Raw genomic sequence first — 14,323 nt, forward strand, 5'->3', positions numbered from 1 at the left:
CTGCACTCAGGTGTTTTTTTTTTCAGTCTGATCGTGATCTGATCGCAGCTGAGAAAAAAAAGTGCCTATGAGCACACACTAATAGATGAACTCTGGACCGAATGCAATCTGATTTTTTATCGGATTGCATTCCTCCGATGTAATCGCAAGTGGGAGCGAGCCGTTAAAATGAGCCAGGTTTATCAAAGTGGTTCATGCTGTTTGATAAATCTATCTATTGTTTAGACTGTTTAGTCTTAGTTTGCACCACCTATTAGTAGTTGGGCAGAGCTGTCAATCAATATGCAGGTAAATGATTACAATGCGCTCACTGTGCTCCACAGCAGTTCATTTTCTCCATGCAGCCACTGTCTCAGTAAGCCAGTCAGACATGATTTGTACGCTTTCTGATTTACTTGCAAATTGCCACTATATTTTTGGAGGTGACAGATTCCCTTTAAGGAAGCAGCAGCCTTCTGCAATTTACTGTAAAGTTATTTGTTGCTCATTCAGATAGTTCAGGAAGAACCGGTTTGACTCGCTTGATCTTATGCCAAATTCATATTGCAATTTGTCTAATAGATCAAAGCTTGTGCTTGACTATGGACATTTCTAATCATTTACTTGTAATTTCAGAAAACTAGATGAGTGTTTTTTAGGTCAATAAATTAGTAAGTGACAGTCCTATTTAAACCCCTGTATCCCACAGCAAACGCTGCACCCACCCAACCATTTACACTGAAAGATTATCGTGAACAAGCATTCCTAGGAACTCTCACTTCATGATAATCGTGAGGTGTAAACAGGCTGCCGATCATCTGACAAATGGGTAAAATGGTCATTCTTTGAGGGAAATGATCTTTTGGTTTGCACAAATGATTATGGCCATGTGTGAACAGGACCTGCGCTGCGAGAACATTGGCAGGCTATGCACACTGGACAATCTATTACAGATTGTTCAGTTGTGTCTGAAATGCAGTCTACCTGGCTAAATAGGCTATTAACCTCTTCATGACCTTGCGATTTTCCATTTTTGAGTTTTCGTTTTTTCCTACCCTTCTTCCAAAAGCCATAACTTTTTTATTTTTCCATCCCCATAGCCGTATGAGGGCTTGTTTTTGAAGGGACAATTTGTAGTTTTGAATGACACCATTATTTTATCTTGTGATGCACTGGAAAGTGGGAAAACATTCCAAATACATTGAAATTGCAAGAAAATTGCAATTCCACAATTGTTTTTTGGCTTTTTTACTTATTATGTTTACTATATGATAAAACTGACCTGGCAATATGATTCCCCAGGTCAGTACGAGTGCACAGATACCAAACAAAATGTATTGTGTATTTTTCATTTAAGTTGTGAAAAAAAAATCCAAAATTGGTTAGAAAAATATTACCCGTAGTGTTTTAATTTTTCAGCATCGAGGTGGGTGATGGCTTATTTTTTGCGCCGTAAGCTGATGTTTTTTATTCATACCATTTTGGAGTAGATACAGTGTTTTGATCACTTCTTATTGCAGTTTATTGCAGTGTTGCGGTGACCAAAAAAATGCAATTCTGGTGTTTTAATTTTTTTTCTCATTACGCCGTTTACCAATCGGATTAATTTATTTTAGATTTTGATAGATCGGACTTTTACTAATGCAGTGATAAAAAATATGTGTATTTTTTTATTTATTTTTAATAGTTTTATTTTTAATGGGGCAAAAGGGGGTGATTTGAACTTTTCTTTTTTTCATATTTTTAAAATCTTTTTTTGTTTACTTTTTACTTTATTTAATAGTCCCTTTAGGGGACTTGAAGCTGCGATCGTCTGATTGCCTGTACTATACATAGCAGTGCTTCAGTAGAAGTTGAATCGCTTTTTTTATGCACTAAACTTTGTCAGCATGCACAAGAGACAAATGTACCTGACAAATGCTTAGCAAAAAATGCAGCAAAAACTCAGCAAAACCTGCTTTTTGTAAGCAGCTTCTTTACTGCCAAGAGAGCAGGCTTTGCCTGCAGAAAAAAACGCAGCAAAAACGAAACGTGTGAACATAGCCCAACTTGCATCATTAAATGACCGCTGATCTGCTACATTGTTTGCTCTCAGAGGTTTTTTCATACCCTGTTTAAACAAACTGCTAGAGTTTTTTTTTTTTTTTTAGTTTTTAGTTTTTATAATATAAATGTAACAATAAAGAAAAAAGTGACACGTAGATATGAGCAACCTACAAAAGGCACATTTGTCATTTTAACATTATGGTAATGGGAACCAAACCTTCTCAGCAAGATATACAGTGCTGGCCAAAAGTATTGGCACCCCTGCAATTCTGTCAGATAATACTCAGTTTCTTCCTGAAAATTATTGCAATCACAAATTCTTTGGTATTATTCTCTTCATTTAATTTGTCTTCAATGAAAAAAACACAAAAAGAATTGTCCTAAAGCCAAATTGGATATAATTCCACACCAAACCTAAAAAAGGGGGTGGACAAAAGTATTGGCACCCTTTGAAAAATCATGTGATGCTTCTCTAATTCGTGTAATTAACAGCACCTGTAACTTACCTGTGGCACCTAACAGGTGTCGGCAATAACTAAATCACACTTACAGCCAGTTAACATGGATTAAAGTTGACTCAACCTCTGTCCTGTGTCCTTGTGTGTACCACATTGAGCCTGGAGAAAAGAAAGAAGACCAAAGAACTGTCTGAGGACTTGAGAAACCAAATTGTGAGGAAGCATGAGCAATCTCAAGGCTACAAGTCCATCTCCAAAGACCTGAATGTTCTTGTGTCTTCCGTGCGCAGTGTCATCAAGAAGTTTAAAGCCCATGGCACTGTGGCTAACCTCCCTAGATGTGGACGGAAAAGAAAAATTGATGAGAGATTTCAACGCAAGATTATCCACCATCCGCACAAAGAACCTCGACTAACATCCAAACAAGTTCAAGCTACCCTGCAGTCCGATGGTACAACAGTGTCAACCCGTACTATCCGTCGGCGTCTGAATGAAAAGGGACTGTATGGTAGGATACCCAGGAAGACCCCACTTCTTACCCCGAGACATAAAAAAGCCAGGCTGGAGTTTGCCGAAACTTACCTGAGAAAGCCTAACACGTTTTGGAAGAATGTTCTCTGGTCAGATGAGACAAAAGTAGAGCTTTTTGGGAAAAAGCATCAGCATAGAGTGTACAGGAAAAAAAAAAGAGGCATTCAAAGAAAAGAACACGGTCCCTACAGTCAAACATGGCGGAGGTTCTCTGATGTTTTGGGGTTGCTTTGCTGCCTCTGGCACTGGACTGCTTGACCGTGTGCATGGCATTATGAAGTCTGAAGACTACCAACAAATTCTGCAGCATAATGTAGGGCCCAGTGTGAGAAAGCTGGGTCTCTCTCAGAGGTCATGGGTCTTCCAGCAGGACAATGACCCAAAACACACTTCCAAAAGCACTATAAAATGGTTTGAGAGAAAGCACTGGAGACTTCTAAGGTGGCCAGCAATGAGTCCAGACCTGAATCCAATAGAACACCTGTGGAGAGATCTCAAAATGGCAGTTTGGAGAAGGCACCCTTCAAATATCAAGGACATGGAGCAGTTTGCCAAAGAAGAATGGTCTACAATTCCAGCAGAGCATTGTAAGAAACTCATTGATGGTTACCGGAAGTGGTTGTTCGCAGTTATTTTGGCTAAAGGTTGTGCAACCAAGTATTAGGCTGAGGGTGCCAATACTTTTGTCCGGCCCTTTTTTGGAGTTTTGTGTGAAATGATCAATGATTTGATTTTTGCTTCATTCTCTTTTGTGTTTTTTCCTTGCAAGCAAATTAAATGAAGATAAGACCAAAGAATTTGTGATTGCAATCATTTTCAGGAAGAAACTGAGTATTATCTGACAGAATTGCAGGGATGCCAATACTTTTGGCCAGCACTGTATACAAATGGAATAAATACAGTGCCTACAAGTAGTATTCAACCCCCTGCAGATTTAGCTGGTTTGATAAGATGCAAATAAGTTAGAGCCTTCAAACGGCAAACGAGAGTAGGTTTTATGAACAGAAGCATAAATCTTACAAACGAAAAAGTTATGTTGCTCAGTTGAATTTTATTAAATTTTAAACATAAAAGTGTGGGTCAATTATTATACAACCCCTATGTTTAATATTTTGTGGAATAACCCTTGTTTGCAATTACAGCTAATAATCTTCTTTTATAAGACCTGATCAGGCCGGCACAGGTCTGTGGAGTTATCTTGGCCCACTCCTCCATGCAGATCTTCTCCAAGTTATCTAGGTTCTTTGGGTGTCTCATGTGGACTTTATTCTTGAGCTCCTTCCACAAGTTTTCAATTGGGTTAAGGTCAGGAGACTGACTAGGCCAATCCAACACCTTGACTTTTTCCCTCTTGAACCAGGCCTTGGTTTTCTTGGCTGTGTGCTTTGGGTCGTTGTCTTGTTGGAAGATGAAATTACGACCCATCTTAAGATCCTTGATGGAGGAGCGGAGGTTCTTGGCCAAAATCTCCAGGTAGGCCGTGCTATCCATCTTCCCATGGATGCGGACCAGATGGCCAGGCCCCTTGGAAGAGAAACAGCCCCACAGCATGATGCTGCCACCACCATGCTTGACTGTAGGGATGGTATTCTTGGGGTCGTATGCAGTGCCATCCAGTCTCCAAACGTCACGTGTGTGGTTGGCACCAAAGATCTCGATCTTGGTCTCATCAGACCATAGAACCTTGAACCAGTCTGTCTCAGAGTCCTCCAAGTGATCATGAGCAAACTGTAGACGAGCCTTGACATGACGCTTTGAAAGTAAAGGTACCTTACGGGCTCGTCTGGAACGGAGACCATTGCGGTGGAGTACGTTACTTATGGTATTGACTGAAACCAATGTCCCCACTGCCATGAGATCTTCCCGGAGCTCCTTCCTTGTTGTCCTTGGGTTAGCCTTGACTCTTCGGACAAGCTAGACTGGAAGTGCCACATGGAGAAGGTCTACAAGAAGGGGATGAGTAGATTGTACTTCCTAAGGAAGTTAAGGTCATTTAATGTGTGTGGCAAAATGCTTAAGGTGTTCTACCAATCCATTGTGGCTAGTGCCACCTTTGCGGCAATAATTTGCTGGGGTAACAGTGTGCGTGTTGCTGACGCCAACAAGCTCAACAAACTTATCAAGAAGGCTAGCGCGACGGTGGGCCTACAGCTTGGGACTTTTGAAGAGGTGGTAGAGGATAGGATTAAGAAGAAGTGCAGAGCTATAATGGGCAACAACACACACCCGCTTTATGAACTGTTTGCGAAACAGAAGAGCACATTCAGCAATCGCCTAATACAACTAAGGTGTAAAAAGGAAAAATACAGGAGATCGTTTGTTCCAACAGCTATGGGGGTGTTTAACAAATGTCTGAAAAGCAATGTTTAAAGCATTCCAAATGTTATGTTATCATATGTGTCATGTTCGAGATCTGTGTTCTGCTGCTGTGATACCGCAATTTCCTCCGGGATAAAATAAAGTATATCTTATCTTATCTTATACGGTATATAGGTGAGCTGTGTGCGGTATGTAGAAGGATGCCAGCATACTTAATTCGGCTCAATATCAAGTGAAACCATTAATATTAATCTAAAATAATTATAATTAATATGTAAATATTAATATTGAGCCAAATTAATTTCAGCTTATTGGCTCGGCCCTCCACAACTGTCACGGTCTCTCATGTAGCCCCTCAGGAAAATTAATTGTCCACCCCTGATCTAGGGGGATGTCTCAACAGCAATTGTAGGCTCAGCCAAAGTGACCAGACTCTCTCAAATTTGTTTGGACATTTCTTGAATGTATAAAGTACTTTGTAGAAGGGAATATATTTGTTAACTAGTGTAAGCCAATGAGACAAGGGAGGTATATCTGTCAACGTCCACATTATTATGCACTTGCCTGGCACAGACAAGAATAACAATAATAAGAATGCTAAAGAAGTGTCGTTTAGGGGAATTTTGGATCAAATCATCCAAGACCCTTCATCATAAAACACCTGTGTCCAAGTTGGCACTGGATGCCAGGAAGGTGTGTTAATAGTGGTGATATGCATGTATCACTAGACCTATCATGTGATACTAGCATATAGCGCATCATCACATACTTTTAGTAAAGTTATTCTGTAATCAATCTGTTGATATGTGGCTTTTGCTGGAATATTACCAATGAAAATATATTTCCCACTAAGTATTTAGATCTGAAAAACATCATTTAGTTTTTATGTAATCTGATTAATTTAATAATATATGTTTATTAGGGTTGGAGCTACATTTTTCTTTAACAAAACACCAAACCATCGTTAGGCAATCCTTATAATGCTAGTGATTGTTGGCACTTCCACTATTTGTGTCTTACCAGCAAAACCATTTATAGTAATTACCACACAATTAAAATAGTCTCTACATAATTGTGAAGACTTCTACCTACTCCTTTCTTCCTTACAAACATTCAAAGATGTCTCTACCTGCCCTTTATTCTAAAATTGCCAATTTTGCCAGGGTGCAGCATAGATTTACTTTTCGTTCCATACCTTTTCTCCTGCACCTACTCCTACCTTTAATACTTATGGTAGTTGTTAACTCCAATCAATACACTCTTCTTCAGTGTTAAATAAAAGTAAAAAGAAAAAAACAAAAAAAAAACTTAAAATGCACTTTATACACCACGAATAGAAATAGAAAGTTAATGCAACACATTTCTAATCAGGAAGAATAATCTGTTCATTTTATTGTTCCGGTCAAAAGCAATCCTGCATTTACATATAGAGTTTGCAAATGAGCATACAGTAACAATATACATAATTCACAAAAATAAAATGTCAAGAACTGTTGCAAAAAGAGAAATACATAAATAAAATGAAAAAAGAAAAAAAAGACAACTTAATGTGCATATACAGTCATGATCAAACTAACTGTACTCTTAGATATTTTAGTATTCTCATTCACTAAGCCTAATCATAATGATTATGTGCGATAGTTAATAAAAAAAGGAGCCCATTTTTATAGAATTTTGATAACTTGTGGTCCTTTTGTGCTCTTGATAAACCCTTTAAGGGTAGGCAATTATTTTCCTGAGGGGCACATTGAGAGACCGATACTGTTTTTGGAGAAGTGAAGCAATAGGTTGAAATGAATTCTGCTAAATATTAATATTAACATATTATAAGTTTTATTTTATATTAATATTAATTGTATCACTTAATATTATCAGAATTAAAGGCGCTGTCCAGGCTTGGGGTTCACTCTACATGACTGCAGACTTGTGAATCGTCACAGCGTGCAGTGGACTTGCTGTCAGGATTCTCCAGCGCCGGCGCTGAGAGTGGGCGGATGTGTGACCGCAAGTATGAGATTTGCATACATGCGGTCACATGCCAACTAGATGTGTGCGGCCTCGCTCAATATGAGTGAATAAAGCAAGGGCAGACACATCTAGATGGAATGTGGCCAGAAGTAATCAAATTGCATACTTGTGGACACATAACCGCCTGCTCCCAGCGCCGGCACAAGAGAATCCTGACAGCGTGCACTGTGTGCTCTGTGAAAATTCACAAGTCTACAGTCAAATAGAGAGACTGTAAACTTGAACACCATGCCTGGACAACTGCTTTAAGTATGCTGTCACCTCTCCTATATAACTTATTAGCCCACACAAAGCCCTTAATATACAGTAGGAGCCCCACACAAAACTAGCCCTATATACAATATAAGCCCCCACATAGCCCCCATATATGTATTAGATCACACACAGCCCACCTATATACAGTATGAAACAACACACTGCCCCCTATATATAGTATGAGCCCACACATAGCTCCTGTATACAGTATGAGCCCACATACAGACTCTTTAATACGGTATGAGCGCACACCTATGTGCGCATATACAGCTCTGGCAAAAATTAAGAGACTACTGCAAAATTGTCATTTTCTCTGATTTTTCTCTTTATAGGTATATTTTTGAGTAAAATGCACATTGTTGTTTTAGTCTATAAATTACTGACAACATGTCTCCAAAATTCAAAGCTAAAAATTTTGTATATATTTGCAGCAAATGATAAAGCGTCAAAATACTAAAAAAGAAACAGTGCTTTCAGACCTCAAATTACTCATGTTTTAACTCAGGAACACGGGGAGAACATACAAGCTCCTTGCAGATGTTGTCCTTGGTGGGATTTGAACTCAGGACCCCAGAGCTGAAAAGTAAAAGTGCTAGCCACTGAGCCACCGTGCTGCCCCGTACTTTAAAAAAAATCTATGGTAAAATGGCTGTGTAATGTTATTTGAAAATTTAAACTTAATTTCCGCCAAAAAAGCCTGACTGCTACTCTTAAGGTCCTCAGTGTCCCTCCTCCATTGCTGCTGTAGCTGAGATCTCACGTTGCTCAGTACAATTACATCTCTCAGTTGTAAATTGGACTCATAAAATGCTCATTTTATTGTCAGGATTATATAGCCATTCTGACAGAGTTTACAGTAAGTACACCAGCGTTATCAATGCTAAGAGAGTTATTTAGTACTGTATTTTGTACATGTATTGGGAAATCCGGAGACTGATCTGCTTTAACAACTTAGGATCAAGTAAAATGTTAACTAGTTCTAATGAACTTTGTGACACATACAGTACAGACCAAAAGTTTGGACACACCTTCTGTATTTTCATGACTATGAAAATTGTACATTCACACTGAAGGCATCAAAACTATGAATTAACACATGTGGAATTATATACTTAACAAAAAAGTGTGAAACAACTGAAAATATGTCTTATATTCTAGGTTCTTCAAAGTAGCCACCTTTTTCTTTGATGACTGCTTTGCACACTCTTGGCATTGTCTTGATGAGCTTCAAGAGGTAGTCACCGGAAATGTTTTTTACTTCATAGGTGTGCCCTGTCAGGTTTAATAAGTGGGATTTCTTGCCTTATAAATGGGGTTGGGACCATCAGTTGTGTTGTGCAGAAGTCAGGTGGATACAGAGCTGATAGTCCTACTGAATAGACTGTTAGAATTTGTATTATGGCAAGAAAAAAGCAGCTAAGTAAAGAAAAACGAGTGCCCATCATTACTTTAAGAAATGAAGGTCAGTCAGTCCGAAAAATTGGGCAAACTTTGAAAGTGTCCCCAAGTGTAGTTGCAAAAACCATCAAGCGCTACAAAGAAACTGGCTCACATGAGGACCAACCCAGGAAAGGAAGACCAAGAGTCACCTCTGCTTCTGAGGATAAGTTTATCCGAGTCACCAGCCTCAGAAATCACAGGTTAACAGCAGCTCACATTAGAGACCAGGTCAATGACACACAGAGTTCTAGCAGCAGACACATCTCTACAACAACTGTTAAGAGGAGACTTTGTGCAGCAGGCCTTCATGGTAAACTAGCTGCTCGAAAACCATTGCTAAGGACAGGCAACAAGCAGAAAAGACTTGTTTATGCTAAAGAACACAAGGAATGGACATTAGACCAGTGGAAATCTGTGCTTTGGTCTGATGAGTCCAAATTTGAGTTCTCAGGTTCCAACCACCGTGTCTTTGTGCGACGCAGAAAAGGTGACCGAATGGACTCTACAAGCCTGGTTCCCACCGTGAAGCATAGAGGAGGAGGTGTGATGGTGTGGGGGTGCTTTGCTGGTGACACTGTTGGGGATTTATTCAAAATTGAAGGCATACTGAACAAGCATGGCTACCACAGCATCTTGCAGTGGCATGCTATTCCATTCGGTTTGCGTTTAGTTGGACCATCATTTATTTTTCAACAGGACAGTGACCCCAAACATACCTCCAGGCTGTGTAAGGGCTATTTGACCAAGACGGAGAGTGATGGGGTGCTACGCCAGATGACCAGGCCTCCACAGTCACCAGACCTGAACCCAATCGAGATGGTTTGGGGTGAGCTGGACCACAGAATGAAGGCAAAAGGGCCAACAAGTGCTAAGCATCTCTCGGAACTCCTTCAAGATTGCTGGAAGACCATTTCCGGTGGCTACGTCTTGAAGCTCATCAAGAGAATGCCAAGAGTGTGCAAAGCAGTCATCAAAGCAAAAGGTGGCTACTTTGAAGAACCTAGAATATAAGACATATTTTCAGTTGTTTCACACTTTTTTGTTAAATATATAATTCCATGTGTTAATTAATAGTTTTGATGCCTTCAGTGTGAATGTACAATTTTCATAGTAATGAAAGTACAGAAAAATCTTTAAATGAGAAGGTGTGTCCAAACTTTTGGTCTGTACTGTATAACAATACATACTTTTCATGCGAACACATTTCATGCTGTATTGGGAATATGCATATCTACATTTCTTCAATAGTGTTGCTATACAAGGGTTCTGGATCATTTACGTATAAATTATTTAAATTATCATTTTGATTTACATATGGGTGTCCTTGTTTGTGACAACATTCTCCACTTATAATTAAATCATTATAATAGCCTTTTTCTTTAGAAAAATGTGTATGACCTGGTAACATTTCTACCTTTGTGTATCTTGCTTGAAGGGTAATAAAAACATTCTGATCTTTTACTGGAAGTTGTTTTGTGCCATAAGTCGAGTTTCTTAGCTCCACTGTTTTGTCAAGGAGACAATTGTGATCAGTGTCCTTCAGTCTACAGTTGGCATAGTCTTTTCTCCAAGTTTCAGTGGAGATATAGCGCTTGTTTTGCATTTCTTCATTGACATTTTCATCTGATGAAGGAATATATTTAGAGAGCTCCATGCCTTCAAATATCGAAGGGACCATAAAGGAAGCATCAGATTTGTTGTCACTTGGTTTTGATTTGTTAATATTTAAAATCTGTTTTAAAAAAGCAAAAAGAGTTACAGTTAAATGGGGTTAACCAATTGTAATAAAAGTGAGGGCATAGCTGGATGGGATGCCAAGATATCAGTTGAACCCTACCTTGGTGGCCAAGTGGACCGAGGGGCACATAATAGGACACTACTACTATGTATTTTACATTGGAGCTTGAGAGCTTAAATTTATGATTCTTAAGGGAGCATTTTTAATCCGTTCATGACCAGACCTGTTTCTGGCCAAGCACATATTAGATTTTTATCATACATTTGCTTTTAATGGCTTCTGCTTATTTCTATTTATTTAATAATTCGCTCTTTTCACACTATGCCCCCATAACGTCTTAAATTACATTTGGAGCTCATTTATATATATATATATATATATATATATTTATTTTGTTGAGGTTTACATTTAAGAAAATAAGTTCAAAGAGCAATTAAAAGAAAATTAAGATAAAACGAAAAAAGTAAATATAAGGTCTACAGGCTCTATACATTTTACATTGGATACATCTATATCTCTATGTGGGAAAGAAGTTTTTAAGTCTACATTTTAGCATCTAGTACGGGGCAGAGACGCCGTCCCTCTCACCTCCCCGATCCTGGCGCGGCGTCCTCCAGCGCTTCTCTCCCCGCTGCTTCCGGCACGCGCTCCTTCCCCGGCAGTGTGCTTAGGGCGCGCGCGCTCCCCCTCTCTTAAAGGGACCGCGCGCACCGTCCTAAGGAGTCCCCGGCCAATTGCCGGAGGACCTCCCATATTTAAGGCACCTCCTCCAAAATGGAGGTGCCCGAGCAATGTTGTTGCAAAGCCTTCACTCTGCTTCAGCCCTCAGGTCCCGTTACCAGTTACCAGCCAGTCACCTGCCAGATTCCTGCTTGTTACCTGTCAGTCACCTGCCGGATTCCTGCCTGTTACCTGCCAGTTACCTGCCTGATTCCTGCTTGATACCTGCCTGATATCCGTTTACCTGCTTGCAAGCCTGCGGTCCGACGGTCTGCTTTCCTACACCTGTCAGTCTGTCTATGGACCAGCCTGCTCGCTCACCTGGGAGCGCTCATCTGCTACCTGTCTGCTAGCCTACCTGGAGGCTCTGCCGTCACTTGCCGTGACCACCTGCCTGTCCAGAGACTCTTGCCTGCTCACCTGGGAGCGCTCACCTGCTACCTGTCTGCTAGCCTACCTGGAGGCTCTGCCGTCACTTGCCGTGACCACCTGCCCGTCCAGAGACTCTCGCCCGCTCACCTGGTAGCACTCACCAGCCACCTGCCTGCTGTCCTTCTACCCAGAGACTGTCCCTGTCACTTGCCGTGAGTACCCGTCCTTTTACCCAGAGACTGTCCCTGTCACTTGCCGTGACTACCTGCCCCTCTACCCAGAGACTGTCCCTGTCACTTGCCGTGACTACCTGCCCGTCTTCCCTGGGAGCCACCCGCTTCCTTACATGGACTGCCCCCTTGTATAGTTGCACAGAGGTTCCACCTCCCAGACCCGTTACAGTTTGCTCGGGCCATGGAACCCGGTGGCCCCCAGATCTCCGATCTGCACCAGGAAGTCTTACGTCAGAAAACTCAGCAGGAGGTGGTACTGTCCTATCTATGGTCCGTTAACTCTCGTCTAGGCGCTTTGTGTGACTTGTCTATGTCTACCTCTGGTCCAGCCGTGCCCATTCCTGCGGTACCGCAATCCAGTCCCTTCATGGTACCCGACTATGGACCTCGGCTTCTGGCACCTCCACGCTTTGCCGGCGAACCTACTTTAGCTCGGGGTTTCATAAACCAGTGCACCCTGCACTTTGAGCTATTGGCATACAGGTTCATCTCCGACCGAGCCAAGGTGGCCTTCATCATGTCCCATCTTACTGGGGAGGCTAAATCCCCTGTGGGAGAGAGGGGATCCCCTGGTGTCCGACCTGCCGTCTTTCCTCGCTGCTTTCCGGAAAGTCTTCGATGAACCTGGACAGAAAACCTCTTCTGCCTCCTCACTGCTACGTCTCCGCCAAGGGAGTCTCACCGTGGGCCAATATGCCATACGGTTCCGCACCCTCGCTTCTGAGCTTGCCTGGGAGAATGAGGCTCTGGTGTCCGTCTTCTGGGAGGGTCTTTCCGGTCGGATTAAGGACGAGTTAGCTGGTCGGGACATTCCTACCACTCTGGATGACCTGGTGTCACTAGCTACCCGGATTGGCATCCGGTTCCAAGAACGTGCCAAAGAGACTACCTGGGAGAAAGACTTTTCTTGCTCTGCTCCTACTTCCCTGAGTCCTGCCTCTCAATCAGTCACTCCGCAGGCGCCCTCGCCTGAACCTATGCAGATCAACCAGACCAAGATGGTCAAATCTCGCCAAGAATCTCGCCGAGCCGAGGGAAGCTGTTTCTATTGTGGCAGTATGGAGCACTTCATCCGTTCCTGCCCGGAGAAGCCGGGAAACGCCAGTGTCTAGGACTGCTCGGAGAGGTCGTCCTAGACAAAAGTAAGCCCTCTCCGTCTCTGACTTTACCGGTCTCTATTGCTTGGGGAGAAAACCGTCACTTTGAACTTGCCCACCTGGATTCTGGAGCTGCTGGAAACCTCATCTCCCAGTCTCTGGTAGAGAGATACCGTATTCCCACCAAGTCCCTGGCTGAACCATTATCAGTCGCCTCCGTGGATGGAAGACTTCTCTCGGAGACCATCCTGCTCGTCACTGAACCCATAACCCTGCAGGTGGGAATGCTGCACTCTGAGGAAATCTCATTCCATGTGTTGTCCGGACTTTCTCACTCCCTGTTGCTAGGTCTACCTTGGCTCCAGACACACGAACCCGTATTGAACTGGCGATCCGGTGAAGTACTCCGATGGGGTCCAGACTGCCATAGGACCTGCCTGGTTCTGGTCCGCCCAGTTCGCCCTCCGCCTACTCCAGCTAATTTACCAGGTCTCCCGGCTCCTTACTGGCCCTATGCGGACGTCTTCGGTAAGAAGGAAGCAGAGACGTTGCCACCCCATAGGCCATATGACTGCCCAATCGACCTGGTACCTGGCACCACTCCTCCCCGTGGGCGTATCTACCCGTTGTCTGCAGCCGAGACCCGGGCCATGTCTGAGTACATTGAAGAGAATCTGGCTAGGGGATTTATCCGGAAATCTACCTCCCCGGCTGGAGCCGGATTCTTCTTTGTCAAAAAGAAAGACGGCTCGCTACGCCCCTGTATTGACTATAGAGGACTCAATCAGATCACGGTTAAAAATAAATACCCCCTTCCGCTCATCTCTGAGTTATTTGATCGTCTTAAAGGCGCCAGGATCTTCTCCAAGCTGGATCTACGTGGAGCTTATAACCTGGTCCGTATCCGTCAGGGAGACGAGTGGAAAACAGCATTTAATACCCGGGACGGACACTATGAGTACCGTGTGATGCCCTTCGGTCTCTGCAATGCTCCCGCCGTCTTCCAAGAACTGGTCAACGACATCTTCCGTGACCTTCTTTACTCCTGCGTGGTGGTATACCTGGACGACATCTTGGTCTTCTCTCCGGATCTTCCCACACACCGGA

General features: G+C 42.4%; 1 protein-coding gene across 2 annotated transcripts in view; it reads right to left on the reverse strand.

Moving 5' to 3' along the window:
* Positions 1-10,118: 10,118 nt before the first annotated feature.
* LOC141258221 (uncharacterized) overlaps positions 10,119-14,323 on the reverse strand; it is a 67,591-nt gene continuing 63,386 nt past the window's right edge. For both annotated transcript variants that reach the window (XM_073673234.1, XM_073673235.1), the window contains one exon: positions 10,119-10,788. In XM_073673234.1, coding sequence (XP_073529335.1) covers positions 10,288-10,788 — 501 coding nt within the window. In that variant the 3' untranslated portion in view covers positions 10,119-10,287. The remainder of the gene's footprint in view (positions 10,789-14,323) is intronic.

This window comes from Phyllobates terribilis, unplaced genomic scaffold (assembly GCF_046119375.1).
Source record: "Phyllobates terribilis strain yellow unplaced genomic scaffold, ASM4611937v1 Scaffold_3__8_contigs__length_932513732, whole genome shotgun sequence".
Taxonomy (NCBI): Eukaryota; Metazoa; Chordata; class Amphibia; order Anura; family Dendrobatidae; genus Phyllobates; species Phyllobates terribilis.